Below are 16,665 nucleotides of genomic sequence, written 5' to 3' on the forward strand. Positions count from 1 at the left end.
TTTTTTTTTTTTTTTTTTCTGTGTGTTTTTTTTTTTTTTTTTTTTTTTTTTTTTTTTTTTTTTTTCGTTCTCAGCGAGCGAGCAAGCGCGTCAATAATAGCCAGATAGTCCTCAGGACGAGGTACTCTGTACTCTGTACCCAGGATTCAGCACTCAGGACTTAAGTCCTCAGTACACCAACCAAACAAACTAAGGTCCCACTTACCACTTACCACTTACCACTTACCTGGCTAGGTACCTGAAATGTAAGTAATTAATCACAAGGAACACGCCGTGCAGGGCGTGCGTGCGTGCTATGCAATGCATGCCTCGAATATACATAGTACCGAGCCACCGAGTACGAGGTACAAGGGTACAAGAAGTAAGTAAGTCGCGAAGTAACGAAGTAACGAAGTAACGAAGTAACGAAGTGAGTAAGTAATACCGCGTACCCATTGCCTATCTAGGCACATGGATACATATGTACCCGGATAGGAAGCAAAGACCCGAATAGGAAGTAAATTTGTGCCGTCGGTCGGTCGGTCGGTCGGTCGGTCGGTCGGTCTGTATGCATGTATGTACTCCGTACCGAGTATGTGTGTGGACTCCGGCCATGTGTGTATGTACCGGATACGAGGTATGTATGTAATAATATAATATTAATTGTTGGTCATGTACGATTCGGGAGGTACTCTAGGTATTGCCCTGCTAAGTGGTAATGTTACCTAATTGGGTAAATGGAGCGAGAAGAACGAGTTCCTCCCCCTGCCTACCTCGCCGTCAGTTATACCCTATACCTCGTAGAGGCAACACATTCCATGCATCATGGGCTTGCAGGTACGAGTACGAGGTCTACTTGCCCGTCTCGTCATCGTCTACCGAGTGCGAGTAATCACAATAAACCCATCTAATCCAGCTCGCCCAAACTACTGAGCAGCCACTCGGGTTCCGCGTCGTCTTCTTCAGGGTCGTGGGAGAGCAGAGAACCCGCCACAGAGGCACTGGCAGAACCAGACCCAGAACCAGAGCGCGAAGTCTGGCCTCTTGGTCCTCTTGCTTGCCCTTCTTCTTCTCCCCCTTCTCCCCCTTTGTCTTCACCTGCGGTCGTCTCCCCGCTCCCAAGGCTCGGATGTGGCGGGTCGAGCGTGGCGTTGATTGAGCGTGGCTGACCACACAACGCCACGACGTCCGCATCAGGAATTTGCACTGAGCACGTCGAGATTGCTGGATCCTCTCTTCGTCCTCCGCCTTCTCCGGTCGATATGCTCCGGGGCTCGGCACTGCTATCTCCGGCAGCGGCCGCGGTCGCATTTCCCGCACCGGTTTTGTTCAGCTTCTCGGTGCTTGACGCGTGGTGTGTCTCAAATAGCATCTCAGCTGTTTCCGCTGCCTGGATCGGGTCGCCATGACCCGTAACAGACCGCCTATGGGATTCGGTGTCTGCCTCCTCGTCTTCGGCTAGGAAGCCACCTCCTTCATTGTCCTCTTCGGCAATGAAACCGCCAGCTTCATCGTTGGCGAGTTTACCGTCTTGGGATACCGCGCGTTCATGCCTTTGGCTTCCTGGAGGGTGCAGGCTCATACCATCCTCGGAGATGAAGCCACCGCCCGCGTCCTCCGCATCAAGGAACAGCCCGCCACTGTTGGTCGCATTTGGTGGTGCCCCTACGATACGGTCATGGGACCTTGTCCGAATAGGGGAAGGCAGTCGGGCGAGCTTGTTCAGAGACCTAACAACAATCACATCTTGATGCACGACTTCTGGGGGAAGAAGCTGGTTGAGTGGTTTCAGGTTTGGCGTCGTCAAAGGAACAGTGTCGACAGATGCTTCGCGTTCATCCAGGTCTGCTTGATCCATCATGAATCCGCCACCATCTTCCTCATCTCGAGAGACGCTGACTTCTGCTGCACCACCGGCGTCACCCTTTGTGCCATGACTGCGGTCTCCGTATTGCCGATGTACATGCTCATGCACGCGCAAAGCAGTGAGCCATCTTTTCCACATTGCCAAAATGATCCTAGTTCTCGCTTCCTGCACCTCCTCGGTCGCTTGGGACTCTAATCCCTCAATCACGTTGATCATGGCGTTGGTCATATTCATGCTTACCACCACACCATCGACAACCGCCGTGCCCTGTCGACCTTTGAACTGAAATCCCGTCACTGCATCTGCATAGTCAATGCCGAGAACGCGAGCCGCTGCTGATGCGAGCGGATGGCGAATGTGGACTGCACCAGCCGGGATCATTGACGGAACGTAAACATCCAGGTTGCCGTAGGCATTGCGAGGAATCTTCTCGTCGACAACTGGGGGTGGCTCGTAGAGGTTAGTCTGATATTCAGCATAGAGAGCCATTCCTTGAATGCCCTCGTCTTCATCCTCCATGTCTTCGGTACTTGGGCCGTCCTGATTCCGCTGTCTCTTAGGGACTACGTGTTTCAGCGGCTGCTCTCCTTGTTTGACATCACGGCCACGCCGGTACCACGCATCCGCAGTCCGACAAACGTGTACGTTTCGTCTGCGGAACACACTCTCAAGCTTTGCACTCTTCGAGGGTCCAGCACTGACTTTACCGACCTCATGTCGAGGATGTATGACCTCGTTCAGTCGCAAGTGCCGTTCCAGAACATACACAGGATGTCCTCTAAAATCCTGCATGTTTTTCGGCATGGGCTCACTTTCGGCGCGCTTGAGCAGACTCGCATCCTCGATCTCATCTCGTGTCTCACTAAAGGGTTTCTGGAAGACGTTCATCGTCACCTCCCACCATTTCTCGCCACCCTTTGTACTTTCAACCCGTTGCTTTCGTGTCTTTGCATTGTACCACTGAGTGTAGCGCCTCGTGACGTCTCTAGCAGATTCGTCGTCTTCAAATGCAACAACGTAAGTCATACTATTGAGTTGATCCGATGCAGGAGGTTCAAAACCGGTCTTCGGCTTGTTGATTGTGTTGCGGACGAGAGGATCCAGCGGGATCCACGTCTGGACAGAAGGAGAGAAGACTTCGACCCAGAAGATGGGAAACGGAGATTCAACAATTTTCCTCTTCTTGGGATTTGGCGTCTGTGCGACCCTGGTGGTGACGTCCGTGTCTTTCGCGGCTGAATTAAAAGTCTGGGGAGGCGCATAGATGTACCGAGGTTTGGGCTTTTCTGGAGTTTGCCCTTTGGCAATTGCAGAGAAGGGTAAGACCTGAAGTGAACATACCAATCGGACATCTATTGCGACAGAGCGTAGTAGTGCGCAGAATAATTGGGCTCCCAGATCTCTCGAACCAGAGCGAGAGACCGCTGCGGCCTTGAAGTCGTCAAAGTCAATCAAATCCTCCGCATCGTCACTCTCCTTGACAACGTCGATGTCATCTCTCCAGAAAGCCCGTTTCATGCCTCGTGCAGTAATGTTCCATTGCTGTCTCCAGATGGCACAGACCTCCTCAATGCCCTTGTTGAACGAATGCGATCTCTGGTACTGAGGCTTGGACTCGTCGACGTGAAGTAATGAGATCACTTTGCGAGGTACGAGAGGCTTCAAGATGGAATGTACCGACTCACTGTTGCACCATCTGTTACGGCAGTGGAGGTGCGCCAGCAATAACACAAGGTGTGCCTTGTGTGCATCCAACCGAAGCCTGCGCTCTGCCAGACCGACAGGCTTGCGTCGTTGTACAGAACGCCTAGGCGTACTATTCTTGGATAAGTCGAGCTCAAGAGTCTTCTGTTCGGGTTGCTGATCGTCAACAACATCATTCGCGGCCGCTTCGAGATCCACATCTTCGAACTCAGCATCGGATTCGTCCGAAACCTCGAAATCATCGAAGACGATCTGTTGAAGCTTCGGCGGTGCATCATCGGCAGGCCCCATATTGTCAATACCCTGGACATCTGTCGAGGAGCCAAATAGATCAAAGTCGAGTGAGATTTCCGCTGCCGGGTCCTCGCTTATCTTCCGCCGCTTGGTGGCCCGCGGGTTAGAGGCAGACGCCTGTTCCTCGGCGACAGCTTCGGCGAGCATGTCGCCATAGACTTCTGGGATATCATCTTCGGTTTTTTGGAGTTGACGGGCAGACTGACGCGTAGCCCTTGTCGATCTTGCGGCTAGCCGACTCGTCCTGCGTGGCATTGCGTCCGAGCACGTAGCGACCGTGACTCATTGTAAGCAGAGAGCTTTTCCTTTGCGCGCGTGACTGATGTGATCGTACAAATACTGTTATCCAAAAGTCGAGTATTGATCAGGGGGCAGGTCAGAGACATGGACTTGATGTCAATAATAATGTCGAGGAGACATTTGATACGCCAGCAACTTGCGTTTGTAAAGGATCGACGTGGCTGCCTGATGTCGTCAACTGACAGCCACGTGATCACACACCCGGTTTCTTTTGACTCGATGAAAACAATGCTGCCTTTTTGAAGATTTTAATACCGGATGAAAGACAAGGCCTTGTCTCGAACCCAAGAAAATTGGAAATATTCCAATCCAAAAAAATTTTCCAGACAGGGCTGAACTGGGAATTGAACTGATGTAGAGAGTTAGTTACCCATCACCGATGCCTGTAAAGGAGCGCAGTGCCAACGTACCCCAGGACCTCTTACAATTAAGACGTTGATGCTCCCAAAGCAAGAATTCTACCTCTGAACTATTCAGCCGAATTTTAGCTTGATTTTGGTGAGTGCAACACATGAACAATAATTAAATCCCGGTATCATCCGGGGAATGGGTGGCTGTTGTACTGAGGCTCCTAAGCATTCAAGCCCCCTATTAGCGCGTGGCGTAGGGCCTGCGGGGAATCCTTGCGGCGAAATTCTCCAACAAAAATTATTTCGATTGCAGAAAAAGAGCCAGTGACACCGCGACCCTCGTCACCTTGTAGAGCACCGCGATAAAATGCCGAGTCTTCGGGAGCAATTCGCTGATCTGGAGCGGAAGAAAGTGAAAGGTCAGTCGTTGAAGTCATGGAATTTGCTGGTTTTCCTTCTTCGCGCACTAACACCTGGCAGATTATGACCCGGAAGATGATGCATATGACTTGCGTCCGAGCGACGACGAAGACTCCGGAAACGAACCAGGCCTCCAAGAAGACTTCAGCCGGGCACATTACGAAACCGTGGGAAAGAGCGCACTGAGGCAGCCAGAGCAGCCTTCGCTGGACGCAAAATATGGAGGAGTGGCTGTAAGTCGCAGCGCACTTGAAAATGAGGAGGACGATGACCCCTTCGCGCCCGTCAACGAAGGACAGGAGGAGGATCCCTTTGCTCCCAGGCATGAGGAGATGTCTGGTTCCGAAGGGGTCTCGGAAGGGTCAGAGGTGGATCAAGATGGAGATTCCGAGAAGGATGAACCACTCGGCGCAGACAACGCAAAACGATTCAAGGATCTTGGTCTTCAGGAGCGCGAGGCGAGGACACAGAAGGATATCAATGGAACGGGAGAAGACTCGCTAGATGAGGCAGAGAAGGATGAATCAGATTTATCGGAGGAGCACTCTTTGGACGACTCTGACATTGGCATGAACGACGACGACGACGACGACGATGATGGCGCTTCCTCATCTTCCTCGATATCATCAGCCGCCTCATCGCCTCCAACACGAGCCGGAAAATCCACTCGAAGCGCGGAGCGCGAAGAATTGAGGAAAGCTGCATTCGGCTCTGCATCGACAGCAGCACTGGCGTCGGTATTGTCAGCTGGCGCCGCTGCCGACGTCAAAAAAGGTCAAGCAGTCAAGCAACAGCGGCAAACCTTTGATCGCCTCCTCGATGCCAGGATCAAGCTGCAGAAAGGCATCACGGCCATGAACGACCTGCCTTCACCCCTGGCCGACGAAGAGGAAGTGAAGACGGCAGCGAAACAAGCTGAAGATGCCGCGTTGGCGCTGTGGTCAACCGTCGACTCCATCCGCACGGCCATCCTGTCCGCCCGAGAAGGGCCCTTGTCGTCTGATGACAGGCCGGAAAAGAAGACTCTGAAGCGAAAACGCCCGCTCAACCCGACGAGAACAACTTCGCTGCCGGAGCTCTGGGAGCATTACACCCTCTTCGAAGCGGACGCCCACGCGCACCGCCGCAGCGTGATCGACAAATGGCACACCAAAACCCAGCCGGTGGTCGATCCCGCGCCGCGGTCGAAACTGCTCAGGCCCTCCCACCAATCGACCACGACCTCGCGGCTCACAGACGTGCTAGACACCTATCTCGCGACCGAGTCCTCCAAACTCGTCGCCCAGTCCTTCTCGCCCGCGACCCAGACCTACGATGATGGGCCATTCTACCAATCCCTGCTGCGTGACCTCATCGCTTCGCGCTCCGCCGCCATCCTCACCGACGGTCCCGCCGGCACGTCGGTGCTGCCGACAAAGCTCCACGTGTCGGGCAGCAAGCACAAGAGGGTCGACACCAAGGCCAGCAAAGGCCGCAAGGTCCGGTACACGGTGCACGAGAAGCTGGAGAACTTCATGGCGCCCGAGGATCGCTCGACGTGGACCGAGCCGGCCCGTGACGAGTTCTTCGGCAGTCTATTGGGCAAAGTTGGGGCATTGGACGAGCGGGAAAGAGACAGTGTTGAAGACGACGATACGGGCGGAATGGATGGGCTGCGTGTGGATGAGGAGGATACGGGAGAGGTCGAAGCATTAAGACTCTTCAGGAGTTAGGACTATTTCCTCTTTTTGAAGCGAGCGAGATATTTCTGAGTGATATTTGACTCGGTCATTTCATCTGCAAAAACTCCTTCTTGCCTAATTTGACCTTTTCATCAGTGCCTTGTAGCGCATGCTGCGCAATGTAACTCGATCCTTTCACAAACTGCTAGAAACAGTGCCATTGCACACGACAGACCCATGCCACGATTTTCCAGATAGCAAAAGACAACAGAAGATGTACAAAGAATGCGATGCATGCTTTACCATGGGCTTACATGGGATGACTGCGCGCACAGAAACACAAATTCATGCTACCAAGAAATCGGGACAGCTCCACAACCAGCAAAGGGACGAAAAAGCTCAAACAGTCAACGTCAACACCAATTTCCCGTCGAGTTATAATGGACCGCAGTCTATTTCCTTCTCGTATAACCCGGGACCTGGAACGGCGTGGGAACAAACCATTTCGGGAATATCCCAGACTCGCGCTGTCGATGAATATACGCGGCCGTGACGTGTCCATTCTGTGTAAAATTCGATTGCGTGTCGTTATCGAATCCAGGGATAGGTGAATACTGTTTCTGCAACGGTGCTAGCCGTTCTGGAGAGGACGGTAGGGAGGGTTCGGGCGAGTGCGCGGCTGTCGATTCGGGTCCGGATTGAGTTTCTTTGGTTTGTGAGCATTGCAGAGACTCCTCACATTTGAAAACGTGACTGTCTTTGATCAGCGTCGGAGTTCCCGATCTAACTTTGTGCGCCATGAGTTGCTCGGTATGCTGTTGAAGAAGAGCAGCAGGTGCTCGAGATGGCTGAACTGGCAGTGAAGGTGGATCTAGATCAAGATCAAAATCATCTTCAGAACTAGATTCTTGAGCCGCATTGATGTTGCCATTCAGTTGAGATTCCTCCGGCCCAACATGCTGGGGAATCTGACTGAGCGGAATGCTCAAAGAACTGGAGTCTTTGATCGAAATCTTCTCAGGTTCGCCTTCGAGCAACCCTTCCTGTGGCAATTGCGGAAGCGATGATTGTGGGAGAAATCCTTGCGTGACATCTTGGGTCGATATTTGTGACGGGTGAGGAATTGACGCGGGATAAACAGATCTTTGCGTGGCGTGTCTTCCAAATGAAAGGGTAGGTGAAGAGGTATGCAAGTTGTCGCTCCGTGGCGCTTTTGCCATCTTCCAATGTGTGCTTGCTGGATGCACAAACACGGGTTTTGGCAAAGGTACCTCTTCTGCTTCCTCGTCTTGTATCTCAGGCGCCTCGCCTTCTGCATCTGCGCTGCATCCTCCTAGCAGAGTAGGAATCAATAGTGGCGAGTCCGAAGGCTGCACATGATCAATGTCTGGACCACCAGAGTGTGGAGCTTCACCCTCTTTACTGGCACCATTACAACCATTCGGCGGCGGTGCGGAGGATAGAACAGCATTGGATCCGGCGTCTGACTGCCCAGGAAATTGCTCTGGTCGGATGGGGGATGACACACGATGCAGGATCTGGATATTGAACTGTGTATCGTTTGCAATTGGCGAGCCGAAATCTGCAGCGTCGCAAATTTCCTCCAAGGATTCACGCGCGTGCTCATTCGGATCCTGTGTCTCTGCGAGAACGGGCGACGAAGATCTGATGAAGCAGTCAAGACCTGGAGCAGAGGACTTGGTTGGCGGAGAATGAGCGTCAGCAAAGTCTCGAACAATCACACTTTGGTTTTCTTCTTGTAGAGAGTCCACGGCAATGTCTCCCCTTGAGCCACCGCTCCTGCTCGCAAAAAGCTGACTCAAGTTTGTCAGATTGTCCTCACTCCAGGAAACCAAAGTAGTCAATCCACTTCCTTGCAGTTGGCTTGTGGGAGGAATTTCAAAATCCTCGGTCGTTTTGTTCGAAGTCGTGGGTGCCTGGACAGTGGTAGCAGGTCTTGTAAACTCTGGCGAGGATGACGGAATTGACCACAAATTGACTTGAGAGTCCTCGATACGTGCGGGGCGTCGAAGCTGGTCGCGCTTTGGAAGCTTCAGGACGATCACCTTGCTCTTCGTCGAACCACGCCTCGGGGTCCGCGACCTGTTCATTTCTTTCCTAGTTGGAGAGGCTTCCGGAGGTATATTGACCGATCGTTCAGCTAATGGTGCTCGGCGAAGTGTGGAAAGGGTTTCGGGGGTCTTTCGGTTGCTCTTGTGTGTACTCTCACATAGGCTTTCCGGGGACTGGCTTGAGAGAACGACGTTCGTCTTCCGCTTTGGCGTTTCGGGCAGGGCAGAGTCCTGTTTTCCCAAAACCGTATCGGATGTAATCTCCATCTCATCTGCTGAGTCCTCAATCTCCAAAGGTCGGTCCAGGGATTCATCCGCGAAGTGGTGTTTTCTGTCTTCTACCTGATCGGTCAACGCCTGCGCAAAATAATCGAAGTTCTTCACCGGATCTGAGAGAACTTCATCCTTTATTGCCAGTCGCTTAGATGACCTTCGAGTTGCCTCTGCGCTCCCGTTATCCGCAAATCCCACCTTCTTCTTTCTCTTCCTGGGTCTATACTCTGCCTGGCTATCTTGGTTGGAGGGCTCGATCTCCTGGCCTGGCAGACTGATGGTCTTCGGAGTCGCTTTGCGCTTTCGAGGCCTCCTCGGACTGTCGTATGTTCCGTCCAGTTGTGGCACAATGTAATTGTCACGTTCCCATTTTGAATCATCTATCATAGTGTCATCAATGTCTTGATAGTCTCGAGGTGTCGAATCGAAGAAATCCATCTGCGTCAACGTTGAATCAGGCTTTTGTGCTCTCGGACGGGGCCGTTTTGGTGCCGGGGACGGCTTTTTCACGTCATCTAGATACTGCATGTCGCGGTCGTCGAAGCTCGGAGAGAAGGTGGAGATCCATTCGACTTGGGTCAGAGTCCGTTGGCTCTTCGAGGGTCGAGCGCTAGAGGTGATTTCCGTACCATTTGGTCGTTGTCGCTTCCTCGCCGCTGTAGGTGCAGGCGTGGTCTTTCGTTTGGTGCTTGTGATCGACCGAACAACTCCGGACATGACACATACATGCTATACTTTGACACAAGAGAGGGCGGCAGGAGCAAGGCTACGGTTATTGTGTGAAGAGTAGCCTGGCGTATATTCGTCTCGGCGGGGCACACTCCATTGCGAAAATATAGGCTACGTGACGCGAACGCGTCGCGTCACGTCACGGGTACACGTGATACGTATCATCAAAAGTCCTCGATATATTCAAGCAGTACAAGGCATGCATTCATGTTTGGACCAGAATCTGTCGGCTGGGGAAGTGGCAAGCAACCCAGTTGAGAACTGGTATGTGCCGTGGTACTGATTGCGTGCCATTTATGGTGCGGTGTTCACGAAGGACACCTCGATAAAGCAGTAGATGTGTGGGAAACCGATCGCTGTCTGGGGTCTGACTAGTTCCAGAAGCGCCATCACCATCATGAGTCGTGAGCCAGCCGTTCTGCTTCACAAACTTCACGGGGTAGCAGCAATCTATCTCGACTGTTCAAGCAGAAAAGGTGACGAGTGACAAGATACCGAATATAGGAATCCAGACCCTGCCAGACTTGGCGATAAGGTTAGTACTAATACAGACTAAAAATACGCTATTGCCCCATCCGGAAAGCCACACAAGCTATTAGCGTCCTCGTAGGTTCCTTGAACGCTTCCCGAGGTCCTGTTCTCTTTGGACCACTAAGCCGTGAGTGATACTCGTACAAGGCGCAACCCAATGCTCATCTAGACTTGAGCAACTCAACCAGACTACATACAACTCTTCCTCGCCCTGAGCTTTTAACTCAAATCAGCACACATCAAGCCAACATTTCAATATGTCGCGGTAGAAACCTTCAACCTGTCAGGCTCCCTGTCAGCCCCGCTACAGCTCCAGAAGTCAAATGGTCTCTCTTCTTACGGTCTTTGTGGAAGAACAATGAAGGACTTGAAGGCACGAGTGAAGCATTGTCCAAGACTTTATGCCACTAGAATGTCTCCTTGAACACTGCAGAGAAGACCAACAAAGGCTCATTGATGGATGACAGGATTTGGGTCTTTTTCCCATTGATATCGGCTTTGTATTCCTCAACCTCATGCTGCCTCAATGGGGCATTGTCTGAGGCTGCTCTCTCGAAAGGCATTGACCCATTGTGTACCACCCTGTCTCTCGCCGTGGGGACTCGATTCTGGGGCCCTTAAATATCTCGAAGTATTCCACGCTCCAGTGCTTCTCTCCATACCAAAAGCTCCGCAACAAAATCAACACCTTCATCTTCGAGGCAAGAAAAAAAAATTCTCAAAAGACTCCAGCTCTCTCAATCCCACCGCTCTTCTCAAATTCCAAAAGGCCAAGACCTATCAACACTCTCACCAACTACTCCGAAAACCCATCAAATTCCAATTACACCTTGACAATGCCTTCTGATTCGAAATCCTGCGGCGGGTCGTCTTCGGGCAAGAAGGATGGCTCTTCTTCAGGGTCTGGCTCTGGCTCCGGCTCTGGCTCTTCCAACACCTGCTCTGCTCGGACCTGGTCCTCCGAAGACTATGACCGCTTGGCCACCGCTGTGACTGCAGCGGTCAAAGCAGAGTACGGGACCTATGGTGGCACGACTCGTGACGCCAGCGGAAAGTATGGAAGACGCGGCGCAATTTCCGAGGCGGACAGCCCCTACCACTATTCCAGCAAATAAGTTCCCCTGAGTTCACTTTCCCCAATTGAGGAGATACACTATTTTATCTCAAGTGAATCTTCCAAAACAGGTAAGCAATGAAACGGTCCGGCTAGAAATCTGACCAAACAGACGTGAGGTGGCAGTGGCAGGCTACTACTGACCTCGACGACAATAAAGACGTCTGGCGAAAAGCAGCCAAGTCGACAAGGTAAGTGAAAACACAAGTCATGGTAAGTGAGGCTCCGGGGTGGGGGTTTTTTTTTAAAGAGGTTTTTCCTCGATGATTGTTTCACAAAGGTCTGACATTATGATGGCTTTTTGTCGCATTGGTAGAGCAATATACAATTGATCGTTTTCCTCTAGAATATTTTTTTTTCTTTTCTTTTTCTCCTGATTCCGTAATTTTATTCGAAAAGAATCACCTCACATGAAAGTCTTGTGTGTCTCTGAGGGTTGATAAAGTATATGATATTAAGTACTATCCAGCACCTGACAATATCAGAACAGATGAGAAATCATTTAGATAGCAAGCACCGACCAATTACCCCGTGCAATGCAGACGACAAAAAGCAAAAAGACTAGACCAACAAAAAACTCCATGGCAATGCGAGAAAAAGAGATGGGCGAATCCCGAGCACTTAGTTGCACACACGCCTTAGCAGCCAGCAACCATGTTGGCGTCAATGGGTCCCTTGCAGTCGATGCCGAGAGGGAACTCGCCGGCACCGTTCCACCAGATCTGGTAGGTGTTGAGGGCCTGGAGCTCCGGGTTCTGGCAGGCCCAGAACTTGTTCTCGCCGTTCCACACCAGCGAACCCGCTTGGTTGAAGGAGAAGCCCGTGGAGGCGGCGTCGGCGGGGACACTGCCGCCCGCGTGAGGGACGGTGAACTGCAACGGCGCCGTCTTGTCCGGCTGGATGTAGCCGTTCTGCCAGCCTGTGGGGCTCGAGTGGATCGAATCGAAGACCAAGGTGCCCTGCGTGTCGCCGCCGACGTGAGCCCCGGCCATGACCAGCGGCTCCGAGTACGTCTGGTACCTGATCTGGCCAAAGTACGCCGAGTTGTTGGCGTAGGAGAAACCAAAGTACTGGACCTCGTTGCTGTCGAAGAGGTCTACGTTGCCGACGACCAGGCCAAACGTGACGTCGACGGCGTCTTGCCGCTTTTCGGCCTTGAGGGGGACGGCACTGGCGGTGGAGAGGAGGGCCAATGAGGCCGCGGCCGTGGACAGGAAGAGCATGGTTAAAAGAAGTGGATGGGGTGAGTGACACAGGCGGTAAGTTGAAGGTGTTTTGACGTGCGCTGATTGAGGACTTGTCGGTATTGCGACGTGGTATGTTTTATGATCAATCTCTGCTCTTGACAACTGTGATGGTGCTGGTAGTGACGGATTGCTTTGAGCCAGACGGATGCGACCCTTTATATGTTTGGGGGAAAGATTGATCGACTGACCTCACTCAGTATAGGCGAACTGAAACAAGAGGCTGGGACTGCCCTATGCTTAGGTAGGTGGTCACATGTTTTCATGTTGTGAGGGCTCAGTCCACAGACTTGCAGTCACATTTTTCCAAACTTTCCGTGTGTTCCTTGTGGTATACTTAGAAACAGCCCACACCTATGACGATGGTGGTGGTGGTGATGGTGACAACGAGCCATTTTTCCCCAGATGTAACCCCCTGCAAGAAGAGGTGAAGAGGGTCATGCGAGCTGCAAGGCTGTGCAAGTTCTCCACAAATACAGCAAAAATTCTTTCGCTTGGCTTGTCTCAGATCCTTGCTCGCATGGGAACTCCCGTTGAACTCTCTGTGGGGACCAGGCTCGAGATTCCGGATTGGGCTTAGTGCATCATCCGCTTCTCCCCAACTAGACAAAAGCTTAACCTCAAGTCCAAAGATCTAGATGGTAGGCCATATTACCAGCACCCAGATATTACATGGACGCATCGATCAGAAATAATACGGCGGTGATCTCGATATTTGCCGATTGGCTGCATATCACCCTTTTCCTCCAAGGGTTTCGATCCTTCGAGGCTTCACCCTTGGTACGGTAGGAAACTGGACTTGCTATGGTAATTTGCTTACGCAATATTAACATGGACGATTATTCGGTTTTGAGCCTCTGTCGTAGGGGAAAACTATCCCGCCGGTATTGACCAGAAGTGCAGCAACATGGGGGATGTAGGCGCGTTTGCAAACTGTGATTTATTGTGGCGTGTGCCTTTTTTGGTCACTGCTATCTCTGACGCTATCACTGTCTCTGTCTTGAGTTGCTGTCTTGATTTAGGCAAGACATTTGAGATCTAGCATGAACAGAATTGAAAAGAAAAGAAAATACAATAGACGCCGATCCTTTATTCAGGTCCACCGAATGGCATGTCTGCATCACAAGCTGAACTCAAGGGTTGCTTGGTTTTTTTGGGGAGGGGTCTGGTGTTTGTGCTGGTATTATTATTATTATCATTGGTCGTAATCACTGTCGCTTGTATTATTGGTTCGGTTTGGTGCCTCCAAGCCTGGCTGTCGGGTATCTGATGCGGGTTTCGCGTGATTTGTCCTCGCCGAAGGCGCCCAAGACAGGCAGGAAAGAAAAAAGTTTCTCAAGATATGTCGTACAATTGGGAGGAGCAGGCCGGCCTGGGAGAGTTCGGCTTCGGATTTGAATTGGGGATCGATCGCGTTGCGGCATACGGCAAGGGGGGCGCACAGCGAGCTGAAGGTGACACTCATTTCGTGCTGGCTCATTGATGTCCACCCTCGCCCTCGGCAGCTTTCACCAATGTCTTTTGGTCTTCTGCCGTCTCCAAAATCCCGCAAAGCTCGTCAACCGAGAAGTCAATGGTCGCATTGTGCAGTGAGAGCGGGACATGCTCCCGAGGGACTATGTCGGACACTGATATTCTCAAGGGAGGCCCCGAGACACGCACACTATTCTCCGATCGAAGTTCCTGTGGAGGTCGTCGGAGTAAGCAATCATCCGAGATGGGGTTGGATGTACTAACCTGAGAGTATTCAATGAGACCGCTGTTAGTATCACTATGATCTTCACTGCCGCGTCTCCAAGTGTGGAGAGTCACTTTCTTTGTTCGAAGGGAGTCACAATCGATGTCAATCACCATCTGAGTCAATCGCTTAGCTTCCAATAGATAGAACTCGGCCAGTTCCGGTAGCCTATTGCGATGTTGTGAGCAGGCGAACTCCAGAAAGAGACCACAGGTTGGTGCAGCCCGGTGAGTGATGTAGTTATCAGGTTGATGTTTGTCGAAGGTCGTCCTCCCAACCACATCGGCACTCCCATGGGCTATGATCTGCGCCCCAAACTGTTCGCGCTCCTGGTCACCCGCGCAAAGGCGGTTCAGCTTGGACCGAAGCTGGAAGTAGAACTCATAGAGGAAGGCTGCGTGGGCGGAAGAAGGCACACGGTGGACAAAGATTGCAATTCGGGAAAAATAGTCAAACCTGTAGACGCCGGAGCCTGTGGATTGGCTTGAGCCAAGATGGAGGAACCGAAAAATGTCCTTTCAAAACATACCGCACTTTCCAACCACTGTTGTCAAGGAAACTATGCAGGATCTTCCAGTCGTCGCGTCCAAGTGGGTATTCTTTCCAGTGCTCATCTGCACAGCCACCAGATAAACGAGCTTTGATGTCATGGATGATGAAGGACACGGTACGAGGGCAATTGATGGAAGTGATAAATGCGTGGCCGTGGGAGAAATCAGTGAAGGATCCGAAGAGTGACTCGTGCTGGCGCCATCGTCCGGGCGATGAAGTGTCATTTTCTCTTTCTGTCGTGGGGAGCTCACAGGGCGAGACGAGACTTGTTTTGTGATGAGACAACACTGTAAATAGACAAGGAAGTGAACCAAAGGTGCTAGCTGACATGTTTGATATTTGGTTTCTTTTGTACACAGACCCTTCGGCTGAGTTGCAGTAACTTGGTGTTACTGTCACACTTCGTGTCGTGCCTAACATGTCACCATGTCTAGTGGACTCAGTGCCTAGGCAGATCCCCTAGGCAGGTCACGAATGTGAATCAAAGCCGTGCAGTAGACATCCCTCCTCAACGATCGCCGCATGCCTTCTGCACCAAGGCTGAAGCCTCGAAGCCTCCCACCTCCTCAAGGACAAACGCGCCACGAATGACATCAGGCACGGGATGGTTGATCATCCGCAGTCACTGCGGCAATGCGGAATGAAGATGCTGTTGGCGCAGCGAGGGCACTTGGGTACGTGAGACAATAGCCACCACCACTGCTCTTTTCATGCTGATCACAGGTTTAGAGTCTGCTCTCTCGTCCCTTTGCTTGGTCATTCTCTTCGCCCTGGAGCTCAAAGTACCATTTGACGCCCAGCATATTCGTCCATCCGTTTCCGCAAAGACCCTCGTCGCTCACCACTCTCAACATCTTGTCGAGCCTCTCCTTGCCCTGGACTGCAATAGTGATGCTCTCCAGCCCCTCGGGCGACCCCTCCACTCCTGGCACGAAACTTAGGCGGGCGTTTGTGAAGACCAGCTCACTCCCTCGTCTCTCCACCCCAAAATAGTCCTGCCATTGCTGAGCGGCGGCGTGGACGTCGGTTTGGCCGGGCGCCAAGCGGAGAACTGCCCTGACCAGCTTCAGGTGTGCGCGACGCCTCATCCCGGCCGAGTACCTTGGGTAATCCGATCCGCAGGCGTGCCATGGACTAAAGGGGCTCTCCAGTGGGGTTGAGTTCGTGGCCGACGGGGTATGGGAATCCAATTCCGGCATCATTCCCCCTTTTTGCCGTGTTCAGTCTGATCAGCGTCTCATCGCACGTCTCGAACAGCGGAAACCCCCACGAAGCACACTTACCGGCAATCCCCTTTGGATGATACTGGATACACTCGACATCTCCGTGCGAGTGGTGGAAGATGACCCTGGCCAGGTTCCTCGACTCGATGTATTTCCGCCTCGACGCGGCGTCCAATGTCTGCATGATGATCATGTACCCACCGTCGCCGCGTTTCTCGAGCAGTTTCCCCACCGTCGTATTGGGTTTGAACGGAGAGCACACTTCAATCAGGTCACCTCCAATGGCCACTGAGAGTTTACGAGAGTAAGATCAGCCAGAATCGAAGCATTTGAGAAGAGGCCCGCACAACGGGAAACCATCCCCTACCCCAAAGAACTGGAGCATTTTTGTACCTAGAAAGTTCTTCAGACCCCATTGAGCCACCTGCGGATCCACGAATACGACTTCCGTGTCGAGAACCCTGGTCTTTTGGTTGTCGTACAAGGTGTGTGAGTGAGCTGGCATTGACATTGACATCGAGAGGAGCGGCCGGTTGGGGAGGGGGAGGGGGAAGGAGGAGTAGAGGAGGGGGAGGAGGGTGTTGTGTTTGGAGTGGGTGTGTTGTGGGTAAAGA

The 16,665-nt window shown here is 52.2% G+C and overlaps 5 protein-coding genes across 5 annotated transcripts; 1 reads left to right on the forward strand and 4 right to left on the reverse strand.

The window, feature by feature from the left end:
- Window positions 1-886: 886 nt before the first annotated feature.
- AYO21_12043 (hypothetical protein) lies at window positions 887-4,099 on the reverse strand (the record flags this gene model as incomplete). The annotated part of the gene is made up of 1 exon (XM_022661886.1): window positions 887-4,099. One exon carries the CDS (start codon window positions 4,097-4,099, stop codon window positions 887-889), a length of 3,213 nt encoding a protein of 1,070 aa, XP_022505800.1.
- A 762-nt stretch (window positions 4,100-4,861) lies between these two features.
- On the forward strand, window positions 4,862-6,626 carry AYO21_12044 (hypothetical protein; the record flags this gene model as incomplete). The annotated part of the gene is made up of 2 exons (XM_022661887.1): window positions 4,862-4,913; window positions 4,975-6,626. 2 exons carry the CDS (start codon window positions 4,862-4,864, stop codon window positions 6,624-6,626), a joined length of 1,704 nt encoding a protein of 567 aa, XP_022505801.1.
- A 401-nt stretch (window positions 6,627-7,027) lies between these two features.
- AYO21_12045 (hypothetical protein) lies at window positions 7,028-9,637 on the reverse strand (the record flags this gene model as incomplete). Its single annotated transcript, XM_022661888.1, has 1 exon — window positions 7,028-9,637. One exon carries the CDS (start codon window positions 9,635-9,637, stop codon window positions 7,028-7,030), a length of 2,610 nt encoding a protein of 869 aa, XP_022505802.1.
- Window positions 9,638-11,932: 2,295 nt separating this feature from the next.
- Window positions 11,933-12,517, reverse strand: AYO21_12046 (hypothetical protein; the record flags this gene model as incomplete). The annotated part of the gene is made up of 1 exon (XM_022661889.1): window positions 11,933-12,517. The coding sequence occupies one exon, from the start codon at window positions 12,515-12,517 to the stop codon at window positions 11,933-11,935; it is 585 nt and encodes a 194-aa protein (XP_022505803.1).
- Window positions 12,518-14,014: 1,497 nt separating this feature from the next.
- On the reverse strand, window positions 14,015-14,926 carry AYO21_12047 (hypothetical protein; the record flags this gene model as incomplete). Its single annotated transcript, XM_022661890.1, has 3 exons — window positions 14,015-14,221; window positions 14,276-14,748; window positions 14,806-14,926. 3 exons carry the CDS (start codon window positions 14,924-14,926, stop codon window positions 14,015-14,017), a joined length of 801 nt encoding a protein of 266 aa, XP_022505804.1.
- Window positions 14,927-16,665: the final 1,739 nt, after the last annotated feature.

The sequence above is a fragment of the Fonsecaea monophora genome, assembly GCF_001642475.1.
Source record: "Fonsecaea monophora strain CBS 269.37 chromosome Unknown Scaff212, whole genome shotgun sequence".
NCBI classification, from domain to species: Eukaryota; Fungi; Ascomycota; class Eurotiomycetes; order Chaetothyriales; family Herpotrichiellaceae; genus Fonsecaea; species Fonsecaea monophora.